The 26,388-nt window shown below is 31.8% G+C and overlaps 2 protein-coding genes and 1 long non-coding RNA gene across 3 annotated transcripts in view; all 3 read right to left on the bottom strand.

Moving 5' to 3' along the window:
* LOC145335237 (dynein axonemal assembly factor 5-like) overlaps positions 1-13,689 on the bottom strand; it is a 46,457-nt gene extending 32,768 nt beyond the window's left edge. The window contains exons 1-8 of the mRNA XM_080180971.1: positions 13,670-13,689; positions 13,378-13,417; positions 12,955-12,999; positions 11,610-11,675; positions 10,178-10,295; positions 9,639-9,708; positions 9,100-9,180; positions 1,113-1,177 (exon numbers count right to left, since the gene is read on the bottom strand). Coding sequence (XP_080037097.1) covers positions 1,113-1,177; positions 9,100-9,180; positions 9,639-9,708; positions 10,178-10,295; positions 11,610-11,675; positions 12,955-12,999; positions 13,378-13,417; positions 13,670-13,689 — 505 coding nt within the window. The remainder of the gene's footprint in view (positions 1-1,112; positions 1,178-9,099; positions 9,181-9,638; positions 9,709-10,177; positions 10,296-11,609; positions 11,676-12,954; positions 13,000-13,377; positions 13,418-13,669) is intronic.
* A 1,197-nt stretch (positions 13,690-14,886) lies between these two features.
* LOC145335238 (dynein axonemal assembly factor 5-like) lies at positions 14,887-24,251 on the bottom strand. Its single transcript, XM_080180972.1, has 9 exons — positions 24,116-24,251; positions 23,804-23,853; positions 23,497-23,598; positions 22,873-22,970; positions 20,203-20,264; positions 19,788-19,876; positions 19,379-19,422; positions 15,774-15,837; positions 14,887-14,979 (listed from the first exon to the last, which is right to left on the bottom strand). The coding sequence occupies exons 1-9, from the start codon at positions 24,213-24,215 to the stop codon at positions 14,887-14,889; spliced, it is 702 nt and encodes a 233-aa protein (XP_080037098.1). The 5' UTR covers positions 24,216-24,251.
* A 171-nt stretch (positions 24,252-24,422) lies between these two features.
* Positions 24,423-25,697, bottom strand: LOC145303786 (uncharacterized). Its single transcript, XR_013873817.1, has 3 exons — positions 25,570-25,697; positions 24,921-25,011; positions 24,423-24,535 (listed from the first exon to the last, which is right to left on the bottom strand). It is a non-coding gene; the product is annotated as an uncharacterized LOC145303786 (long non-coding RNA).
* Between the last annotated feature and the right edge of the window lie 691 nt (positions 25,698-26,388).

Here is a 26,388-nt window from a genome sequence, read left to right on the forward strand (position 1 = left end):
TTGGTATATTAATTCCTGGGACAACAAAGTATAATTTAATAAGCGAAGCAACTCTATAATCAAGTCCTAAAAATGTAAGTCTTTAAACATTATCCTGAATCAAGCAGTTTTTCAACAAATTTACTTACAATTTTGCTTTGACTCTTATACATTTATATTATGATTATTCAGTTATGACACTATACAAGTGTTAATGTCCGTTTGTCCTACCGTTTCAGTGCTTCGCTTTTATGGATGTTGTCATCCTTGTTTTTTTTTAACTAACAGTTTCTCTGTCTATTTGTAATTTTCTTTCCTTTGATATAACTAGAGAAGGACCTATGAGAAGCTACACTGTAAAGGAGAACCGTATTGGTTCAATGGTTAGCGAGATCCTTCACTACAAACAAAAAACACCTTATTACTTTATAAACTGTGAACCAAAAAAATAGGCAAATCTGAATTTTCAGAATAACAGCTTCATTATTAATTTTGGATAATTTTACTGTAAATATAAAATGTAGATGCATATTTTGGTTACATAAATAATCCATTTTAAAATCTCGATTTTAAGGATGATGGCCTTAAAGATGCTCCTACTGGTGTAAATGGTGAGCCAAATGTTATCAAAGTGCATGCCCATGATGACAACTTATATATTAAACTATGGTACAATTTTTGTATTCCAATGTTTGCTCTGTTTATAAAAACAGGATAAAAATATTTACTTAACTAAGATTGGGATAATTGTTTTTTTTGTTTCTCTATTTATTTTAGGTATCTATCTTTAGAATCATTTTTAACACCAAATTTATATGTATGCAGATTGTATTGTAGATAGGAGAAACAGAAAGTGTCATGTGTGACATGTGACGTCATAAAAATACGTCTAAAATGGAAGGATGAGAGGAGTAGTGGGGAGAAAATCCCTAGAAGAAAGATGGATTTAGACGTATTTTTATGACGTCAAACTTTCCGTATCTCTGTGTTGATGCAAGTCAAAACGCACATTTTAATGTTATAAAATGGAAAATATCATATTCAAAATTTTAAAAATGTTGGCAGGGAGGAGGGTTCACTTAGATCTATCTATTTATCTATATTACCAAAAGACAAAAAAAAATAACTTTTACCTATAACAGAAATGATAGTTTTGAACAAATATTCTTGCACTGCTTCACAGCTCTTGTCACAAACCCTAAATACATATACATATAAAAATTATAACAAAAATAACAACATCCATAAAGCGAAGCTCTGAAATCAGACGGTAGGACAGACGTACATCAACACTTGTAGAATGTCAGAACTTAATCAGCAGAATATTTTTGTAAAAGTCTCAACAAAATCTAATGTAAATTTAGGCCAACATTTTTAGGACTTTAATTTAGAGATGCTTTAATTATAATATTGTACCTTGTTGCCCTAAGAGTCACTATTCCAATTAATCAGCTGAATAGGATAATTTTATTATACATAAATTGTTAAACCTCAGTACAAAAATTTAAACATCACCATGTATTTGATGGACGGATAGACGGACTTTTTAGTAACGATTATAGAGTTACTATGTTTTTTCATAGTAGAAAGAGAGAGAGAGAGAGAGAGAGAGAGAGAGAGAGAGAGAGAGAGAGAGAGAGAGAGAGAGAGAGAGAGAGAGAGAGAGAGAGAGAGAGAGAGAGAGAGAAAGAGAAAATATCGCGTTACAGAAGGATAACCAGACAGAAATTGAATATAGGCAAATTAAAGAGTAGCTTTGCTAATAAAAAGATTATATGCAAAATTTATTTTAACGAAATAAATCGTCATAGAATTTAAGTTTATTCATTTTTATGTATTTTTACAAAACACATTGACCAGGATGATTGAATCCATTTTCACTGGATTTTATGGGTATGGAGATTATAAGTTTTTTTAAGCTATACAATATCATAAGGTATAACCAACAAGCAAAATAAATCTAAAATAATATTTGGGGGGCAAATGGAGAGGTCGTCATTTTTACGATGTGTTGCCCCCCAACGACAGCTGAAAAACACGTAAAGGTTTCGTGATTTTCTTCCGAATTAATTTCGTTATTGGTATGAGCTGGTCCTGGGTAGGTTTGAAAATCTACTTCTAACAAAATTAAATCTACTCTTGTCATTACAAAAAAAAACAAATCCTATTAAAAAATGTGTTTTTGTCTGTCTGTTTTTAATTCTTGAAAAACTAAACTGATTGACTTCTTCATTTAAGGGAAGTTTCCTATAGGGTCCAGGGTGTATCTAGTTTATTTTGTCTTAGGGTTATTTTTTTTACTCCTTTCCTCTCTACCCTTTAAAAGCAAAAACCCCTAGATCTAGGGGCACGGTCACTGGTTGATAAAATAATACATCTGAATAAGAAAGTTGGAAATAGGTGAAAAAAACTTTTATTATAAAGTTTTACACTTATTATTGGTAGAATATCTTATTCTGAAAAGAGGGGTCATCTACCCTCCTTTCTGTCTGTCTGTCTGTCCCTCTGTCTGTCTGTCTCTTTGTCTGTCTGTCCCTATGTCTGTAATGTTAGAAGTGCAGACCCCCTCAAATTCCTCCACTATAAACTTTAATTTAAGAGTATTACTCATCATAATGAGTCAACTAATAATTTTCCATGATTTTAAAATTGCGCTACTTTTAATGAATTTTTAAGATTTTATGATTTTATATTTGTGCTAGCGGCTACGCCCCTAAAGGCCTAATGGGGCACTTGAATTCGAAAAACCCAATTTTTATTTTAGATTTAAAATAGTTATAAACTTTCCCTTGTTTAATTTAAGTTTTATAAAAAAAAAATAAGATAAAAAGATAACCATACCGGTTCAGCGGTTAGCGAGATCCTTCGGAACAGACAAACACACATGTATGGGCTCATTCAATAGAAATGCCTATCGTCAATTGTAATATTTCTTATACTTTTTTTTTTATAAATATCAATGAATTAGGGAGGGGGACATTTGGTTACTGCTGATTTATTAGGAATCACACCAACCCACACACACGCATAAACCCACACAAACACACACATACACACACACACACACACACACACACACAATCAATATAAAGAATGAAAATATGGAGCACTTATGAAACTTTGGTGATAATCTGATCAATGTAAGAACAAAGGAATCGGCAAATATCTCCAAAAATATGAATTGCAGCTGAATTTCGTGGTTTAGTCCCTATCGTGGCAACATAGACGTCCAAGGGGGGGGGGGTAAAGGGGTGATTACCCCCCCAAATGAATTTGGAGGCCGTAGGCACCCCCAAAATTTTGAACTTTCAATTTTTACCCCCCCCCCCCCCAAATAAAAAAAATGCCTCTTTGAAATAAAAGTTACCCCCCCCCCCAAATAAAAAAGCTTGGACGCCCCTGCGTGGCAACGTCTCTTAAAGGGTATTTGTCATTTTTTCACATTAGTTTTTATAGGTTAGGTTAAGTTAGGTTAGATGATTGCCCCGCAGGTTAAAGCAATTGGCCCTGCAGTGTTAGAACCTCCCGCGGGGATAGAAATAGGGGAAATGCTAATGTGAAAATACGACGAAACGCCCCTGAAGAGGCGTTGTCAATAAAGAGACAACTCGAATTCCGCTATACAACTTGATCAAGCAATAAGCAGTCAGTTAGTAATGCAGTTCATTCAGGATAAAGTTAAACAAAGAACGATAAATTGATGTACAGTACATACCCAATTATGTTAAACAAAATTACCCCTTCTGTACATTTAAAGTATTTGTTGAAAAGTATAGACACTTTTAGTTTGGAACCAACCAATCGAAATTCTGTAAAAGTACTCAATGTTCTTGAGCTAACCTTTAATTTAGCGGTGTAATGAAACTTTGGGTACTAGCGTAATTTACAGTCCAATGTGCACACCCCCCCTCCTCTTCTCCATGGAATCATTTAATGCTTTAAGTAACGTAGCTGCTCTATAAAGACAATTTATCGAACAGTCCGAACCACAGTCAAATTCTTTAGATAAAAAGGTTTAGTGATTATTTCATTTTAAAAAAATTTTTTTATGTATTTAATAAACATTGAAAAAGTTAAATTTTTTTTCTTTCTTTCTCAATGTACTTATAAGAAAGGTGAAATGAAAAACCTTTTAAAGAAATAAGCAATTCATTTCTATAAATGGTAAATAAATTATATATTTGATCTTAGCAAAAACAAAATTAAGAGGAAATGTTTTTTTTATAATCCCAGATTTTCTATAGATCATGTTTGATCAGTTATCCCTATTATATAGAGTTTTAAGTTTTTTGTCTGAAGCTTAAGATTAATATATATCTACTGAACTGATAGAGTTCTCCTTTATAGGAAAGATTTAGATAAGTTCCAGTATAGTTGTAGGTAATTTATTTTCTCGTATTCATTTGAATCCGGTGGATAGGAACCGGTTCTCATGAATACGAAAAAACTATGTCTAGCATCGTATTATATCCAGTTTTCTACGAATATAGAAATGTACAACCATAAGATTAAAACTATTTTTTTTAGCCGGTGCCTTCGGCACCACGGGGCTAAAAAAACTAGTTTTAATCTTATAATTGTACATTCTATATCCGCGGAAAGCCGTTTATAATACGATACGAGAAATAACTATTCTCGATTTATTAATTACAGAGCCCCTTTATGCTGGAGGCGCAACCACGACTACTAAAATAATACACATTTTAATTCGCCAGATATACAGAGTAAATAAAGCTAAGCTTTAAAGAACATACATTGGGTGTTAAAAATAAAAATTAATTTATCACAAAACCAATAATATGAATTTTAATCATGGTTTAGAATTAATTTTATTATTAAAGGGCTGTAAATTCATATTTTTCAAAATTCTTGATTTGTTGTGTGTTGCTATTATGTATATTGTCAATCTTGTTTTAGTTGTTTTGTTTTATTTAAGAGCACTTAACCCTGTTTATAAGAACTTGGGATTAGGGATGGATATTCACATAATTTGATATAATTGAACTTTTTAATAAGTCATTAGAAAATTGACACTTGACAATTCGTAATTAAATTAGGTTTAACAAAAAAATTTACACTTCTCTTGTTTTTTTAATATGGGGTGTAACAATGGGGTGTAAAATTGTGTTAAAAACTCTAAGAGTATCAAATGATGTGGCCCAAGGGGGTGTTGGAACACCTTCCCTCATGCACCCCATTGGCAAATCATTCTGTTCAAAATGTTACTTTAGTTAAAATTAAAAGTCGATCCCTTTTTTAAATTTATCCATTGATTCATTAAACACAATGCCATCGAAGGTGATTTGACTTTTGTGTCAGAACCTGAATTGGGACATAGTGCATTTCATTACCCTAGGTTAGGTAACTTCATTTCACTTTTCAATAAAATCTAAAATGCAGCCGTTTTTGCAGGAGGTACCATTTTCTGTGAAAATTTTAGAGGAAAATTAAACAGTTTTTAGTTAATTTCTACTTCTATTTACAACTGAAGAAAAAATCCTTTTGTGTATATACAGAATCATTGTTGTTACTTAATCTTATCAAAAAAAAAAATTTAAAAACTAACCCATAATAGCCGATTTTTCATTTTGTTCAATATGGGTAAAATAAAAATATTACCATCTCCAAAGGGTTAAAATCAAAATTTCAAAGCTCTAAAATGTTGTTCATCGAAAATAAATAGCAGTTTATAAGGACTTTTTGCATCCATCTTCTCATTTAACAGGGGAAAAAACCAAAAATAGAATCTATTTTTTCAGTGTTGACATAAAAAAAGCATTTGATAAAAAAACTATAAAAAAAAATATTTTTTAAAAGTGCTAAAAAGTAATACAGACTATTCAGTCTTTACCTCTGACATTGAAATAGATGTAAAAAAAGTCAATTTAGTATAGCAGCCAATTAAAATAAATTTTCTTATGGAAATTCTCATCAGAGCATTACTGATAAACCAAGGTCTTATTGGATAACATACTAAATGCTCCTTTAAAAATTTGTATTCTATGAGAAAATCATGTTTTGAAACGGACATTTCAAATTAAGAGTAGCTTCAAGTGACTAACTGTTCCCAGAGTGAGAGATACCGATGTTTATTACACTAGTCCTTAAAGTTTTACAATTATGTTTCTTATTCATTGGTTTTACAACTTTGAGGACTTTTTTAATTGGTTAGTTTATTAAGTTGACTGTTCAAACGTTTCAACCACTAATCTTAAGCTCCAAAGAAGATAGTTTTGTGTTTCAATATTGGGGATGTACATCAATTTATTGGCCTTTGTCTTATCCCTTTAGATCCATGAGTTGTTTTACCCTTTGACTTTAGGGCGATATTGATCTTGAAAATAGTCTAAAACCACACCAAAATAAAAGTGCAACCAAGTTGGACCAGCGATTTCCGAGAATTTTGGATACAGACAAAAAACCTTAGTTTTGTATGTATATTAGAATGACAAGATTGAATGTTTAATGTCTATTTTATAGGTAAAATTGTCTTTCTAACTCACGCTCTCTTATGCTCCCTCTCTCTCTATCTCTCTCAACCAATCTCCCTCTCTCTCTTTGTTTCTCTATCTCTTTCTCTCTGTATTCAAGGGTGATAAAAGGGAAATGCAGTTCTTCATAAAATGTTGTTTCATGGGGTTGTATACATCCCCTTCTGCATGCTTATGATCCAAAATATTGCAGACTATATTGTAACATACCCTTTTTCCAACATGATCATGTTTATGGGTTGCACTTGTTTTTGAGAGAAGGCATTTCCCCTACTTTTACTATAAATACCGCTCATCTGACAGAGCAGCAGTAGGTCTTTATTTTGTCTTTAGTTATGAAATTTGTTTAGGCTAAGATTCGTACCTTTCTCTACCATGTGCAGATGTTGCACCATGTTGTGTACTCTAATAAAGTAATTCTCACGGCCAGCTAAAGTTACAATACCCCAATCCACCCCCTGGATGAACAAACTATAATAAACGAGGTACATATTAGCTAGCTAAATTGGCGACAAATTTTCCCTTGTTAAAATATACATGTATTCTATATACATTGCTAAAGTAAACCAGTTTAAAAAAATATAAAAAAGATAAACGGACATTGGAATTATAGAGTAGCTTCGCTACTAATAATGGATATATTATTATTTGGATTTTCATGTTCTCTAATAAGGCTAAATTAACATTTCCCCCTCTACCACATTTATATCCTCCCCTCTTTCTGGATGAACAAACTGACCAATACATGGGTTTCATGTTAGCAAGATTAATTTACGACAATTTCCCCCTGTCATAATATCCATGTATATTCTACATCCATTATTAAAATTGTGACTATTTCTAAATTATGTTTATTTGGGATTAAGTCGGACAGAAAAACATTGTTTTTAATTATATTTTGTAAAACTAGGGGATGCGCCACTAGCATCTAGAAGCTTTTAATTCAAAGGGATGGGGAAATTTCTAAAATCATTCCGGGTAAAAGCAGATAGTGAAAGGTTAGTAGAATAAAACCTTCCATCACATTTTCTACCGAATCCAACTTTTGAATAACATAGTTTAAATTAAGCGACACTTTTCAAGTTCGAGAGTATAAACAAGAATTATTTATAAAACAATCTACGTTTCTAATTATATACTGCCATTCTAGTCATATATATGTCAAGATAAAATTCAAAACTTTTTTTATTCTTTATTTCAATTCTTTAAAGATTAAATAGATTCTACTTTTTAAAAGCTACTCTATAATTTGAAATGTCCATTTAAAAACATGATTTTCTTATAGAATACATTTATAGACTACTGAATACATAGAATCTTTTTACAAAGAAGCATTTGGTATGTTATCTAATAAGTCCTTGGTTTATCAGTAATGCTTTGGTGAAAATTTTGTAAACAAATTATCATAATTATCTGCTATAATAAATAGATTTTTTTACATTTAATTAAATGTCAGAGGTAAAGTTGAATAGTCTGTATTACTTTTTAGCACTTCTTTAAAAAATTATTATTTATATTTTTAATCAAATGCTTTTTTTATGTCAACACTGAAAAAATAGATTCTATTTTTGGTTTTTTTTCCTGTTAAATGAGGAGATGGATGCAAAAAGTCCTTATAAACTGCTATTTATTTTCGATGAACAACATTTTAGAGCTTTGAAATTTTGATTTTAACCCTTTGGAGATGGTAATATTTTTATTTTACCAATATTGAACAAAATGAAAAATCGGCTATTATTGGTTAGTTTTTAATTTTTTTTTTTTGATAAGATTAAGTAACAACAATGATTCTGTATATACACAAAAGGATTTTTTCTTCAGTTGTAAATAGAAGTAGAAATTAACTAAAAACTGTTTAATTTTCCTCTAAAATTTTCACAGAAAATGGTACCTCCTGCAAAAACGGCTGCATTTTAGATTTTATTGAAAAGTGAAATGAAGTTACCTAACCTAGGGTAATGAAATGCACTATGTCCCAATTCAGGTTCTGACACAAAAGTCAAATCACCTTCGATGGCATTGTGTAAAAATTTATTTATTTTAAAATAAGTTTTTGTTTAAGAAGAGTAAAAGAACTAAAAATGTTATTGTGTTTTATTGAGTGTTTTCTATAATGAATTTTAAGCAAAGCTCAGCAGCCGCGCGTTAGCCGCCACTAAGCCTCAAATTTAAACCTGTTTGGATTCTTTGAAGTCTTTTTACAAAGTTCTTGCCATATTTTGTTCAGGTTTAGGCTTCCAGCTTATTTTTAAAATTATTAAAGATTGATTTCCATAAGGCATACAGGCTTAAGGCACGCGGCTGCCGAGCCCTGACTTTAACTTTGCGTGCCATCACTACCTTTAAAAATCATTTTAATATAACCACCAAAAGCATCGCAAAGCAAATGATATCAGAAACGCATTTTTATTTTGAACCAATAAAGTCCTCCCTCTACTTTCAATTTTAGTTTTAGAATAAAATATTAAAAATGTTGGAGGAGCGGTTTCAAACTATTTCGTTTTTATCTTCCTTGGACCTCTAGGAAGCTTCACAGTAAAGAAGAACTATATCGTTAAGGCAGTTAGTAGGATATTTAACTAAAGACAGACAGACATCCTATTACTTTTATTATAGGGATTACAATTACCTCAATAATTGATCAACATTGTGAAGTAGAATTGTTTGATAATCTCCGTCCAAACTTCGACATACTTCGTTTACACATAAACTAAAAATAAATTCATAAAAAAATAAATCTATTGTTGATTGAATTATCTATTTGTAAATCTATTAAATGATCTATCTATCAGTGCTTTCCGAGTACTGTCGACTTTCGAGCACAAACTCAACTCCCCTCATTTTTCAATTCAATTAAAAACAAAGTGGGGGGGGATAACCCAGCGTTGACTTTACAGCTGAATAAGATACATAACCTAAACGAACCTGTCCGAAAGTGAAAAAAAAAATACCTTGAAAACTACCATTCGCCATTAATTTCAATTTATTTCACTACTTACACTAGAACTTTACCACTGCCCTGTTAAGTAAATTTCTAGAAACTACAGCCGCAATCATTACATATTGATTATGCCGCAGCAACCCTCAGCCACCGCCCTTCATTCTATCTCCCAGCCTTTCTATCTAGCTATCTATATCATAATATTATTATCTAGCTATCTGCAATACCTTACGGCAATAGATTCTAAATGTGGAACTAAATCATCTTTCTTGGAACCAGCTATCAAATCTCCAAGCACTTAAATAGTAAAAAGTTTTTTTCAAGCTCATAAATAATAAACACTCTATCTTATAAGAAGGGTAGGAAGGGCAGCAAAATTGCTTAAAGCCATCCCAGGACCTATGAAAAGCTTTCGTTAAATGAAGAACTCAATCAGTGGTTAACGAGATCTTAACAGACAGACACTAAAAACTTACTTATAGGATAGAAAAGTCAAGATTAATTTTGTGATCCTGGGAATCTTTACACATAAATTCAGACATCTATCTTTTCAGAGGAGTAAATCGAACCTAGTAATATTGTCTAACTTTTTATCTTTGTGACGTAACAAAAATCCATCTCTTTTTAGGGTTTTCTTTTACCACCTCCCCTCTCATCTTTCGATTTTTGTTACGTCACATAGATAAAAAGTTAGACACTATTACTAGGTTCGAGTAAATCAATTTATCGTCCATTGTCTTATCCCCTAAGTTCCCTGTAACCTTACCTTGAACGTGAGCATGAGAAACGACCTCCTGCAAGCGCTGGAGAATAATTGGAACCCAAATTTTTGAAGGCAACATGTAGCCCAATACAACTGTTGTCCGTTGTCCGTATTCTTTCACCTGAAACAAGGATAATTGGTCAGGGAGGGAGAGGACATTGGGGTGTTTATTACACTAGTCCCCAAAGTCTTATAATACTGTTTTATTATTTGTTAGCAACTTTGGGGACTTTTGGTGATTTTTGATAAGTTGGATCATTAAATTAAGTGTCCAGACGTTTCAATCACTAATTGTAATCTACAGAAGAGGTAATTTTGTTTTCATCATTGGGGATGTACTTCAATTTATCACCCATTGTCTTATCCCTTGAGATCCCTGTTAATTGGTACTTTCACACTAAGTGTCTGATGAGCACTAATAACCCTCAAATCCCTCATAATTTTGTAATAAATTCAAAATATGGGGTGGTAGATTCTTATGACCAACCCCTGCTTTTGGCCCTAACCCTGCAGGGCCTACACCTCTAGAACCCTAAATATTCGGGGCAACCTTAATTTACTTCACTGTTGAAAAATGGATAGCAAGGAAAAATTTCTAGGCCTTCAATCTATAACTTACCTTGTACTTCAGTTTATTTTGCATCTCTTGATATATATATATAAAATACATTCCTTTGTTTCGCTACCTCATGTTATTATCCTTGTTAGTTTTGAATAACTATTTTTAAAAGCGAAGCTTTTCTATAATTAGGGTCGGTCCGTCCGTCCGTACGTCCGTCACGGATAGCTTTTTTCGTTAATTTAGACATGTTAGAATTGTCCTATCGATTTCAAATTTTGCATGGTGATTCCTTTAGTAGTAAGGTACGATTTAGAAAGCGTAGCAACTCTATAATCATTACCAAAATGTCCGTACGTCCATTTTAAACATGTTGATTTTTTTACTTTTTTAAATAGCTTTTTTCGTCAATTTAGGCATGTTAGAATTGTCCTATCGATTTCAAATTTTGCATGGTGATTCCTGTAGTAGTTAGGTACGATTTAGAAAGCGTAGCAACTCTATAATCATTACCAGAATGTCCGTACGTCCATTTTAAACATGTTGATTTTTTTTACATTTTTAACAACAAATTTGTATGTGACCTAATTATCCGATTGGTCTGATTTTTGGTATACTGATTCCTGGGACAACAAAGTACAATATTATAAGCGAAGCAACTCTATAATCAAGTCCTAAAAATGTAAGTATGTCCATAATCATTATCCTGTATCAAGCAGTTTTTCACAAATTTACTTACAATTTTGCTTTGACTCTTATACATTCGCATTCTGATTATTCAGTTCTGACATTATACAAGTGTTAATGTCCGTTTGTCCTACCGTTTCAGAGCTTCGCTTTTATGGATGTTGTCATCCTTGTTTAACAACTGTTTACCTTCAAATTTTCATCTCTATTGGCGGCCACAACACAATCTATTATTTTTTCCACGTACATTGTCACCTTGAAATAATAACCTTTATTTAAAAGTAACAGGGTGTCTCTATATCTGTCTGTCTGTCTGTTAGTACCGAATGATCTCACTAATCACTTAACAGTTATGGTTCTCCTTTACAACGAAGCTTCTCATAGTTTTTGTTTGAAGTTTGTAAAATATTTAATTAATCATTTTTTGTGAATTTTAAAATTTGTATGGAAATTGTTAACTTCTTAACATTTTATTCAAATAACAAAATGGAATCCAGATTATTATACAGGAGAGTATAAAGGGGGGGGGTGTTAAAACTTCATGATAAAAAAGAGAGATGTGAAAATCCCAATATTTTCAAAGGGGAGTGTATACCCCCACCCCCACAAATATTAAATATGTATGAACGCTCATGGATTTCCAAGCTGTTATTATTTTTTTTAGAGGGGTGGATTTATTACACTCCCCCTTCACTGATTTTCCGGAGAAAATCATATTTTTATGGTAGGTTTCAGAGATATGACTCAACTCCCAATTGAACGTCTTTGTAAAAGTAAAAGTGTGAAAAAGCGCACCCCCATGGTAAAATTATGCTCATACACATATTATCATGTGTTATATATTATCATATATTATGGAATAATCCTCTGTTTGTATGAATAATTTACATTACAGGATTTTAAAAATATTTTTACTATTCAAAGTTAAAACAAGGATGACAGCATTGATTAAAGCAAAGTCGACCCTCTTTATTAATTTTAAATTTTTTTTGCAACGAGTTTAGGGAAGCTATGCCTTCCAGATTGTCTCTGATTGTTGCAGGAATCCTCTCAAAAGGTTTGACATAAAATAATGTGAGGTATCCGTTTTGGACTGACAAAACCGTAGAAAAGTTTTGCTTTTGAACATTAGAATTCAAAATAGTTTATTAAGAGAAATATGTTAAAATAGGATTAATACTAGAGAATATAGAATATTATAAACAACCTTGACCTCAAATCCTTGCGTGGTAGAAAAAGATGTTTGGGGGGTTGGGGGGGGGGGGGGGGAGACGCATTCCCAAGAGCTATAAGAAGTTTTCTGGAGACCTAGAGTATCTATTTAGGTCTCTTGAATATAAATAATTCATAGCATTTTCTTTCAATAAGCTTCTCCCGTAGCAATCTGAGAAAGAGATAATTCTAATATTTTTTTAGCTTCTATCCTTTGGACAATTGACATACTACCCATAAAAATATTCTTCCTTTGAAAATGAAGACACACACCCAGCTCTTTCTGTTTACAGAATATTTTTTTTTAATAAAATAATTTTACCTCATCCTCTACATGATAAATCATCACATACAAAAGTTGGATTGCCTAAAATAGTATTAAAAATAAATCTTGGATAAAATTTCAAAAATAAATATGAGAGTTTCCCTCTTATAGCATATATAAAGGTCTTTTTTAAAAGTTTTTTTTGGTGATTAATAGTTTGGGTTAAGAAAAGGCTAGATGAAGAGTAAGAGCACCCCGCAAGGACAGTGAATTTGTTTGTGTTGAAAAATAGGATGGTGTGTGGGTTGGGGGTGATAGGTTTGAGTGAAAAAAAAACAAAAAGATTGTTTTGATATCCAAATTTAAAATCAACAAAATAAAGAGTCAAAATTTTAAATTGTTTGTTGATAGGTGACCTAAAAAATTGACAAAAATAATCCAAGATTTGTTATTTGATTTTTATTAAGATTAATATTCTACCTTGAGACGAGTTTCTTCTTGCCAATCTCTAAGATCATTCCTAAATCAATTTAAATATTTGTCAACTGTGATAAATTTTTGTTCTTTAGAGCTTTAAGTTTTAACAAGGACAACCATGTTCATAAGTGGCGCAGCTTTAGAATTTTATAATACCTTGGATAAAAAGTAAGTTGAATATAATCTAAAACAAACTGTAAATAAAAATTCTATAAAGTAATCAAGCGATATAACAAAATGGATGTACGAACAAAAACTAGTTATAGAGGAGCTTCGCTACTTTTATCTAAATTACCTGATACAAGGGTAAACCATATGCTGAGCTTTTGATACAAGTTTTCTACATCCTTAAAATATACAAGATTAGTTTTCATAAATTCTTGTAATTTTAAATTATAAAAAAAAACATTCGAATCCCATAGAAATTGTATACTTAAAAATTGAAACCTGATAAAAAAATGCTTAAGATAATTTCATGTAGACATCTAATTACTGCTTGGAATGACTGGATTATCTTCTGGTAATTTAAGCAAAAAAAATAAAAATCTGATGTAAAATAGTCAAGAAATGCAAAATTTCATTCAGACAGACATTTACGCTTACACACTTATAAAATAGTTATATATCTAATTAATGTATAGAACGTTTGAATATTATTTTCTGATACTTAAACAAAAAAGATGATGAAAAAAGGCCAAGATAAGCAAATGTCATATAAACAGACACACATAAAATCTATAACTATGCAATATAGAAATTCAATTACTGCATGACACGACTGAAAATATTTTTTTTGCTGATTTTACCCACAAAGAATTATAAATTCGATGAAAATAATCTAAGAAAAACTATAATAAACCAAAACTACTAACCTATACTTGGTCTAATAATGTTGGGTGGATAATGTTCGGGAATTTCGGTTATAAAATCTATCTCATCCTAGCGTTACAGAAGCTTTAAATAATTTCAATTTAAAATACAATTAATTGACAATAGTTAAAAAGAATCTACACTTTAACAATACTAAATTAATATGCATAAAAATTTGTTAATCTTAAGGGGTAAGACAATAGAAGAAAAATTGAAATACTTAAACAAAGTTTAATCCTTTGTAGATTTAAACCATTTGTTGAAACGTTTGGACATTCAAAAAAACTAATAAAAATTCAGTAAAAGTACCCAAAATTTTTAAGCCAACGAATAAGATGAGGTGATTATACAGTTTAGGTTCCATTGTAATTACAGCCCACTGTTCCTACCCTGCCTGATTAATTATGCAAGACTATTGGAGAGATATCAAACACTTCACTACAGTCAAACCTACTCAAATTATAAACTATAAAATTAAGGGCTCAATGACATATAAATTTCTCAGTCGATAGATCTAATTTGTTAATCGGTCATTAAAACTAACATAAGCGTTCCTTTTTTCAATCAGAAATTCAGCCAAATATATAATACAATAAATTTTTTGTGGGTTGGGGGAGGGGGGATTGGAAAGGGGAATTAAAGCTAATTTTCCTTGAGTCGTTGGTCGTTCATTTTATTTTCTTCAATCCACTGTTCCCCTCCCTGGATCCAGTATCTTTCAGCAGTTGACACAACCTAGAAAATTGAAACATCAACTAGCAGCTACGCCCCTTGATGACTCTAGATGCCCTTGAGGTAAGAGATGGGGTCGACAACCCATTATCCATTTTAGTTTTAAGAGAAAAGTAAAATTTTTGGAATAGTTTTTTTCAAGAGTGGTTTCTCTTGGACCTATAAAAAGTTAAATTTCAAAAAAGAACCATTTCATTCCTGTTGTTAGCGAGACCTTAAAGTACAGACACACAGACTGACATCTTTAACCAAGTTAGGTTCTTATTCATCCCCATAAACGACATTTTCATTTTAACATTTTAATTGCATTTTTATAATCTTTAATCTGAAAGGAAAAAATGTGAAAATAACCTAAATGACAACCAGACCTTATTCTTTGTGGAAATATTTTAACATCTTTAGTATGAAACGAGTTGGGCCCAAAAATATTGTTGAAACAAATGTTGGTAGGGTATCTTTATTAAAATAGTCAACCTCCAACTTTACACCATTTATAAAATAAGCTTTTTTAACCTTGTATTTACTTTTTGTAACTTTACAAAGTGTCTCAAAAATCAGTCATATGACATCATAAAAATGAGGGAGATGAGAGGAGAAGTGAGAAAGAAAACCCCTAAAAAAGAGATGGATAATCCCTCATTTTTATGACGTCACATGGCTGATTTTTGAGACACTTTGTAAAATTAGTTACTTTTTGTCATTTGTCAATTTTCTGCTATTGAAAAGTATATCTTTGACTGGCTGAAAAGTTGAAGGCAAAATAATTTAATATCAGTTGTCATATCGCAGACAAGTACCTCTGGAATAGGGTCTTCTAAAGATGTGAGTAGTAGTGGCACTATCTTGTAAAAGTAGGAGTACCTAGCAAAATAAAAAAAAAGAGTCAAAGTAGGAATTTAAAATCTTTTACTTGATGAACCTTTCTTAAAATTCTAGTTTTCTTTAATAATCCAATGAACCAAAAAGTAGACCAAATAATGCGTATGCTCAAATAAAAAAAATGTTTGAGGAAAATTTTAGGAAAAAATAGAAAGGGTGAAATGAATTTTGTAGAGATTTCGTAAATCAGGTTATGAGGAAATTCTAGATTCATCATAGGATGATAAAACTTTATAAGATCTCTCTCAGTGTCTTTTATATCTAAATTACGAGATATCCGCAAAAATCTCCCCTCCTATTTCTTAATCTATACAAATTTCTGCTGACTAATTTCATCTAAAACCTTGAAATGCATTTCTAGTATGATTTCGAAACCGACTTATATCCACTGGATTATAACCGGTTTTAAGTTATACTGAAAAATCACGTATTATAGACAATTTTCCACAAATATTAAAATATAACTCATAAGTAATTACCAGTTTTGTTGGTCCAAGCTTTCGGCCCCTCAGTTCTAACAAAACTGATTTCAATCTTATAATTTTTCATTTTGATATCCGCGGAAATCTGTCTATAATACGATGCGATAAATAACTAGATTCTTAAATGTAATTCAAATAGACGAAATAAAGTAAATTGATCAAATAGCACAATTAATAATTTATTTTTTAGATTTAATTTTGTATATAACAAATTTGTTATTTTAAGTAATAGTACTTCATGCAAAAAAGAACAAATATTTAACAAAAATATATTTTGTGTTTTTTATGTAAAAATATAAAATATTTTTTTCAAGCTTTCTTGGAAATCTTCAAAACTTCTGTTAAGTGATTGGCTCTGAAAAATTTGATAAAAATAGGAAATTTTTAATAACAAAATTCAAGAATAATAAAAAGTATGAGATAAAAAAATTAATCTCTTGTTTTTATGTAACAAAGTAGATAAAAACTTTAAAATATCATTATTTAAATATGTATTGTTTAAAAAAACAAGGGTGATCGCGTTAAATAGTAGCAAAGTCTTAAATCGCTTAATCTTTTAACTAATTCTATAACTGCAAAGATTTGCTTTAAAATGCTTTAGAAATATTTTAATGCTAATTTTGGAACCCTTTTAAGGACTTCTTATTACATTTCTTATTTCATTGTATTTATTTTTTATTAGTTAATTATATTTCTTTAACTAAATAGTTATTTCAATTGTAACCTATTTTTTTAATCTTCTTTTAAAATCAAGTTATTATTATTCTATTCAAGTATTTTTTTAATGCACTATGAGTTTTTCAGTAAGTTAAAGTTACTTAGCGTCTCAACCAACAACACAAAACTTGCAGAGTAGCTACGCTACCAAAAGTGAATTTGCATTTTCTGTGAAACTAAAAGGTACAATTTAGATTTCTTATCACCTAAATAATGGATATAATATAATACATGGATATTGTGACAAGGGAATTTTTGTCGCTTGCTGATTTAGTCCTCCATGTTCAGGGGAGGGGATGATAGGTAATGGGTATAGTTATATTAGCCAACTGTAAATATATTTTAGAATCTATTACAATATCCGGGAATAGTCCCTTTCGTAACATCGCCCCATAACGGGCAATTCGTCGTATTTTTAAAATGGGTTTTTATAGGTTATTTTAGGTTAGGTTAGGTTATATTGGGTTAGGTGATTGCCCCACAGGGTTAGAGCCCCCCGCAGGGGCTAGAAATAGGAGAAAAGCTACTGTGAAAAAATACAAAGAATCGCCCCATAAGGTGAGATGTTACGAAAGGGACTATACCCCAATATCCATGTATTCTATATCCATTCGTAAAATTTATATTTCTTAGCACCAAATTATTTCAGGAAGTGCCATCATTTCCAAATAACAAACTTAAATTATTGCCAAAAATCAGAAAATGATAAAGTTATTCTGCAGAGTTCTTCAGGTATAAGACATTAGATGATAAAACTATGTACATCCCCAATGATTTAAAAAAAAAAACCAATCACATAAAATTCAGCCTGCCATAACGCAGATATTAAACTTTGGGTACAAGTGTAATTTACATACCAAAGATTCCCTCCAACCCTGTGAGTTTTATATTTATACCTTTGTGTAATCATTTGCTATTATGAGTTTGGAATTTCTTCAAATCTTTGACATATTGATTTTTTGGCTATTCTGATTTTTGCTATTTCATTGAAAAGTAATGGCACAACCAATGTTTATCAACACAAGAGCTTTTTAAAAATATAAGCAATTGTGGTGTTTGCCCTAAAAGTCCCTTGTTGAGCTACAAAACTTACCCCTTATTTTTACTAAAAGTCAGGTTAGGTTGGACTAAATTAGGAAGCCTCGCTGGGTTAGGGTTGTCCACCAGGGGTAGGGAATAAGAATAACAACTACCCCTTCCCCCTTTTCTTCATTTTTTTCCAAATTATGTGTTGGGTAAGAAGGATTATGCTAGACAAGTACTTTTTTGGGGGAAACGCCAATACTGCCTATCTGACAATTTTAGACTTAAAAATACAAAAATAAAATAATTTTACTTCTTAATTTGAACAATACTAAAAAAATGTTACTTATATAAACAAGAACACTTAATGCATGACAAAAGCGCGGCAACTAAATATTCAGTTGCTGAATATTCCAAAATAGAAGCTATATATACTTTTTAACATGCTCACCAAACTTTTAACAATGAATTCAGGGATAGGACAATGAACTAGAAACATAAGTGACAATGGACTGTCAATGATTCTCCCCATTAAACAAAAACAAACACGTTTTGTTATTGGTCACCTTAGAATTCTTTGAGGAAAAGCTTTAATCTACAACTCTTAGTCCAAGGGTTTTTAACTACCATAGGAGTAATATTTTTTTCTCATAATTCTGAGGGCTATTAAATTATCGTCCATTGTCCTATCACTGTATTCCTGACAACTACAATGTTTTATGTGTAAAATACTAGAAGGAAAGGAAGGGGAAAATAATAAAAATCAAAACTTAAGGAATTCATAAGTCCATGTACATAAAGATGTGTTGCTATTCTTTAAATTGCCTTTTGAGCAGAGAACACCCCTCCCTCATTTTTGAATAAAATGAAAATAAAAGGGGAAGGGATATTTTTTTCTTTATGCTGAACCTTTGCGGGGGGCAATGACTTTGCAATACCTATACCTGCAATGCCCTAACACTGCATGGCTACCCTGTATAACTTCAATATAACCTAACTTAAGATAACAACAACAACAAAAATTATTTTCACCTTATTGTAAATTTATTTCAAAATAAGGGAGTGGGGGGGGGGGTGGATTCTGTGTCGACTAAGCTCTCTGAGAGGAACTGCTAAAGATATTTTTTGTATTTAAAAATAAGATTTTTTTATGATATTAGTTTAGCAAAACTAGTATTGTATCTTAAGGAATAGCAGAGAAAGAAGGATCACTGGGGTGATATCTAAATATATAGAACAGGATGAAGACAATATCATCCGGCCAAACTGTTTCCAGTTTCAGGAATGATTTAAACACAAACCTATCTGGAAAGTTCAGCAACCATTCGCCACAAACTTCGCTAAACTAAAAAAGAATATCTTAATAACTTTGGACTTTTATAAGTAGGAAAGTGGTGTTCCATGAGATATAGGGAAGGAACAATTGATCTACATAACATTTATATTTTTGGACTTCCGTCACTAGAACTAAAGCAACTTTTCTTTTTTGGCTTATTTAAGACTTTAGGCACTAGTGCATAGAATGCCGTTAACAAATCATTCTACAAGTATACTTAACATACTCATAATAAAAAAAACTAGAAGAGATAATGTTTAAAATAACCAAAATTCAAATTATTTTAATTTGTTCCTTAAAAAATTCCTTCTTCAAAGCATTGGTACAGTACAACTTTACTAAAATTTAATGAGTAACTTTTACTATAATATTACCTTATTTCTCACGGTAGGGCTAGAATCAAAAGCCCGCTGAGCAACATAAGGTACAACCTTCTCAAAACATAATCCACCAGCGGTATTAGCTAAATAAAAATATAGTAATCAGAAAAAAAAACAGATTTAGTCCATTCGTCCAAACGGATAGATCTGACAAGGTCAGAGTCAGAACTTTAAAAAAGGTCCCAAGATTATCAAAGCTATTGCTTACAACCAACACTTTAATTGCACGACCTTTGTTTTGGAAGTCCTAACTGTGAATGGTAATGAGTTGAGCATGAAAGTGTATCTGTCATAGCGGCAGTAGGTACTAACGTCTTTAGTTATGACACGGTTTTGAAATTCAAAATTAGAATACTTTGGGTACCAGTGTAGTTTATAGTCCATTATCCCCTCCCTCTCTATATTTTACCTAGAACTTGAATTCCATTGAGAGCACTAATTCTCACTCTATGTTGTTGATGTACAAGATTTCTAAAAAATATAATAGTTAATAGTATTATAGACAGCTTTCCACGGAGTGTGGGGTTAAATTTAGTGCGTTTCTATTATTCCTATTAGGGATGACTGTGATAAGATACGAAACATGTTTTTTATCCAGCGGATATTAATCGGTTTCAAAAACCATAGTTGAAGGATGATATTTATATTTAGTTTGCATTCCGCGGATAATAAAATTGAAAAAAGGATTAATTCTAGTTTTGTTGGCCGAGAGAGACCGAAGACCTGGACAAACCTGAACTAATGTATAGCAAAAAACTTACTAAAAACTACCCCCTTATTTTCAAAATAAAAGGAGAGGGGAAGATTTTGTGATTGACTATTTAATTTATGGGAAACCGCAAAATAAATCAATTTAAAGCATCAAACACTTAATTTGTCGATGATCCAATTAAATTCTTTTCTTGAAACTAAATTAGGTAACATAATGGGTGAATTTAAACTTATATTTGACTTCCTTTCTATGTTTCAATAAATGCAAACCTATTCAAATATTTACTCGGTACAATAATGTATTGAAATGAAGGAGAAAAATCCCCGAAATCTAAATTCACATTCTGTTAATTCTGCATTATTTCTGCTATTGTTAAGTGTTAAATTTTGTCCTTGGTAACAAAAAATCTTAGGAGGGAAAAAATTAAAGAAGCCCTAAGCTAACCTAAAGTAACATTCAAACAAACTAAGGGGAAAGGGGAGGGGGTTCAGTGCTCAACAAAGTCCTTAGTGTGAAATCGCCCGAAAAACCATACTGCTCTTAGACGTAATTGTCCTTCCTATCTATTTAAAGCCGGGGCCGTATGAGCCCCCCCCCCCCCCCCCCCCCCTTTAAGAACTGGAACTGCATAAATGTGTATTGAGAACTAAACTTTAATGTTTCTATTTTAGCAATAAAGTTGTTTATGCAATTATACAGAATTTGAGAATATAAAAGTAACGGGATGTTTGTCACTTTGTGTATGTGTGTGTGTGTGTGTTTGAGTGTCTGTAGCTTAAGATCTCGCTAACTGCTAAACTGACATAGTTCTCCTTTACAGTGACGATTCTGATAGGCCCATGAAAGGTTTATAACTATTTTGGGGTAGTCTAATTTTAGAGCTAACCTTTTAAGTGGATGTTGTCATCCTTGTTTATTTATGTAACTGCAGAAGATTAATTATAAAATCAAAGAGACAAAAAAAATATTTTTTCGTGCTCAATGTGAAAGTAGATAATTTAGGGTTTCGTATAAACGCAGACAATACATTTCTCTTCAATTAGATTTCCAATATTTCAAATTTAAATTGAAACAAGGAAAATTTTATTGAAGTCTAATAACAATATATTTACATAAAATATATGGTCAATTTTGGTGCAATTTTCTGTTTGTTTAATATTCAAAGTGCAGTCACTCTAGGTTTGTCAATGTTCGCATGTCCGTCTGATTTGATGAGCCCCGCTTATATGGATGTTCATTGTTCAATGTACATATATATTATGAGATAACAAGTAAAAGCTTTCTGATATTCAAGTAATTTTCAAACTGCAAGTTATCTATCCTTGAATTGCAGATTCGATTTTCAATTGAGAGAATTGATTAGTTTAGTAGCAGAACTATGTTATACTACTTACAGGGTCCCACAAAAGATATCAAATTATGGACAATTCCTGCCAGTTTTTGATGAGCCAAGAGGGCTTTTTTTCAAACTTTTAAGAAACCTAGGTTCTTGATTACATTTTCCGTATATTGCAAAAAAAAGGTGAAGAAGCGTAATTAGCCTTTATATAGAGGTATAAATTAAAGTCAGGGGAAGGTATTGGTTGAGCGGTCGGATCGTTACATTAAGGAGAAACATATCATCCGGGTATCCGAAAATATCTCACAATATCCACGTATTTTATATTCATTAAATAAAGCTAGAGAATCACTTATAGTGTGGTTGCAATCATTTATACTTGTTCCAATTTAAGACAATTTTGATTGTTTTAAGTTCTTTTCTGACATAAAACATGTCTCTGGGGATCAGTGATTAACAAGGCAGGGCTTGATCTTTATAGTAGGTCACAAGGCACCAACATCCCAACCATTACAGACAACCAACCCTTTAGTGGCACGTACTTTGTCAGGTAGTCCTGACTGTGCAAGGTAATGAGTGTGCCTGTTTTGAGCCCAGACATTTCCCCCTACTCTTACTATCAGAATCGCGCATCTGACATAGCAGCAGTAGGAACAAATGTCAACGTCATAAGTTTGGGTCGAGATTTGAACCAATCGCCTCCCCAACGATGAGTGGATGTGTTACACTGAAGTTGGAAGTTGAAGTATAGATGTATATTTCAGACAATCACCTGTCACAAGTGGTGGAGACCCTTTTCGTCTGCTAACAAATTGCTTTTTTTTAGAGGAATCGACTGTATTTATATTTTCGACCCTTTCAAAGACCCAATACAAAATTTTGACAGGGTCCCCGCTCTGTGGGCAAAGCTATATATAGCTCATGCCCCCTCTGTTCTTTTACTTTAATGTTGGCGGTAATATACTTAATTAATACATATGGGCATACCCAGGCAGGCATACCCATAGATAGATAGAAATTTCACTTACTTGCATAGCGGATTGACAGACCCCTCCCAATTTTCTTTGATAAACGCCTCCTCTCTCTTGCATAGCAGTACCAAACAGTCCGAGGCTAGGGTCTTTATCTGAACAAGAATAATTATATCCAAAAGTAGCGCATAGACAACAAACTCAACTTATACCAACAACGAAATTAATTCGAAAAGAATCACGAAACCTATTTGTAATTTCAGCTGTCGCTTGGGGCCAACCTTTTTGTCCGCCCCCAAAATATTATTTTAGATTTATTTCGCTTGTTCGTTATACCTTATTCCTGCAACAAGGTAACAATGTAATTTATTTTTAAAAAGAGTGGCGTTGTTTTCTCTCAAAGAGCTTAGCGGGTAAAGAACCTCCATCCTTATTTTTAAAAAAAATATATGGAATGAGGGTTAGTTTTAATCTCTTTAAGTTTAACCTCTGCTGAGACACTATCCCTGCGTGGCTATTCTAATATTACCTAACTTAACCTTACCTTCAGCAAAACACATACACTCACAAAATCCCCATTTTTATCTATAATTTTCAATTTGTTTCAGAACTATGGGGGCAGTCTCTGCTTGACTGGTCACTTTAAGGGAAACCGCCGAAAGCTTCTCTAAAAATGCATACCTCATGAAACCTATCATCTAGACAGAACTCAATGGTTTTAATAATTTCAGTTCTGTAGGATTTTGTTTGAAGAGGGTAGGCGTCCAAAATACCATGAATAACCTAGAAAGAAAAACAAGGATATAAACATGCATAATAACAAATCTTAAGTAATATTATGTGACAGACTAACATTTAAAATTTAGAGAAAATTGCTTTTAATATTTGGACATTTAAAGTACTTATATTTTGAGACGTAATTATAATGATACTAAAGTATACTTTATTAAAAAAGTCCTTATCGTCTTAGGAATGTAATGCACTTTACCTTTAACATTTCTAATCTAACTTCTTCCGATGGTTCGTGAAATTCACCACCTTTAAAAAACAAGAATCAATAAATTATGAAAGTAAAAAAAGGCGAAGCCACTAGTCTACAATAAAAAGAGGAATGTTGTCTCCTATATCCGTCGTTTGTTTAAACCTATTTAAACCTGTTTAAACCCACTCCATCCCCTTATTTAGATGGAGGGCCTCCACATTACCCCTATATGAGCGGAGCCCCAAGAGGCTAGGGACAAGTCTCTAGTAAATATATAATTTAGTCTATCTATCTAATTATCTATCTATCAGTAATTACCTTCTGTATTTCTTTCCAGAATAATAGAGACACAAATTCCAAAGAAAGTATCCATCAAGACAGGCTCATATGTTTCTAAAGATTTTTTTACAGTGTTCATTTTCTAGCAGCGCAACTTCTGTATAACATGGACATGTCTGCATATGCATCACTTAACATTATTGAAAACGGAATTTTCTCGTCTGATTCTTTAGTTAGACGGGTGATTTTTTAAGATTTTTCTGGCCAATGTACAAACATCTATTATAATCGAAAGCTCATTTTTCTTTTTATTTGAAATTTAATCTTTTTTTTAGAATTATATGCTTCGCTTTTTATAGAATGGTGTTATTCTTATTTTTATGATCCTAAAAACCTATTAAATATTGTAAAAACTTTCCTAGTATTTTAACAACAATCATAGCTGTATCTTCTCGATTTCTGAAATGTTTATCAATAATACATATGAATAAGAATCATTCTGTTTATATATATCTATCTATATATCTCTCTATCTTCCTATTTATCTTTCACTCTATGTATTATAAATCTGTGTACTCATATATATGTCTCTTTATCTGATAAATTTGAACTATATATGTCTAATGTCTTTTTATCTGAACTATATATGTCTATCTATCTATCTGTATTTATATATTCCAATCGATCTTGCTATCTATTTCTTTATCTATATAACTATCTCTCTGAATATCTTTCTGTGTGTCTGTCTATCCATTTTAAGATCTAACTACTATTTCCCTATCTATCTATCTATTTACCTTTGTTAACCTATGTGTCTACATATAGAACTAGCCACTGTTTGTACCTTTCATGTTTATCCTCTAGACACCTAGCTAGCTTGCTAAACACACTCTTATGAACATCGTCAGGTGCTTCGGTTTTTAGACTCTCAACAACTTAAATAATACAATGATGATTCCATTCATGAAAGCGAATCTCAACAAATAAAATACTTTTTAAAAAGCAATATGTAGGAACCCGGTATTAGTGTCGGACTGATTATGACGTAACAAAAAAAATTAGCCAATGAGAGGACATTATTGACCAATGGTAAAATTCATAGTAGCCTCTCATTGGCTAATTTTTTTTGTTACGTCATAATCAGTCCGACACTAATACCGGGTTCAATATGTAGCTACATCATTAAAGTAAAAGAATAGAGGGAATTTGAGCTATATGAAACTATGCCCACCGAGCGGGTACCATGTCCCGATTTTGTATTGGGTCTTTGAAATCAGCTAATAGCATCAGAAATATAAACACAGCCGATTCCCTAAAAAAAACAAGTAGCAATTTGCTTACATACATTGGGTCTACACCACTCGTGGCAGGTAGTTGTGTAGGGATTATACATCTATATTTATATATTTATTACCACAACCCCCCCCCCCCGCAACCAAAAATATTTTCTAACAACCTAATTCTATAGTCGCAGCCGCAAAAGTAAGTTTTACCTTCTGTTTTGAATAAAAGTGAGCCAAGTTCTTTGATTCCTCTCTTCCTTGTCATTTTATTTTCTTCCCTCAGCTGCAGAACAGCACTTGCTATCTCGGGGTATTTTTCAGCAAAAGCCATATTTTTCTGTAAGAAATTGTTGAATAGCCGCGTGACTGAGGGTGGCTGCAACTTATTGAATGGCATACAGAGCCGCGTGCATGATAGTTAGGCTTGTTGGGTGTGATTGTTTGCTTGCTGTGCGGCCTACATTGGAGCTTATTGGGTGACCTATCGTGCAGCTGCAAAAAAGAACATTTAACAAAAAATTTTCTTTGTAGGCCAGTTTGCATCCCAAATACCACGAAACAATTAATTACGTAAATAATATCCAATTATCGTAGAACTGGCGAAGATAATACTTTTAACTGTATTCAAGAATATACCTAGTTTTTATACTGCTAATACTTCTTTTTAATTACTTAAGTATACAAACAAACGGACGAATGTTCAATGTAAAGCAGCTACACTTTCAAAATAAAACTAATAATAGGTAAAAATTCCAACTGAAAAGCCGGTACATTCTAGAATGGCATTTATTGATTAAACAAATTTTATTTTTATATAAATTGCATTTTTCAAACTTTAATTAATATTAAAGCTCAATATTTTTTTAAAAAATTTGTTATGTTACAAAATAAAAGCACATTTTAGATTTATTAAAGGTATTATTTTCTTTATTTTTTGACAAATATTTAAAATACTAATTATTTTATGTTCCTTATGTGGGGAAAATCTACAAAATTAAATTGACAAAACTTTACGCGGCATTTGCACGT

Source organism: Acartia tonsa, chromosome 13 (assembly GCF_053477335.1).
Source record: "Acartia tonsa isolate MP-2025a chromosome 13, ASM5347733v1, whole genome shotgun sequence".
Lineage (NCBI taxonomy): Eukaryota > Metazoa > Arthropoda > Copepoda > Calanoida > Acartiidae > Acartia > Acartia tonsa.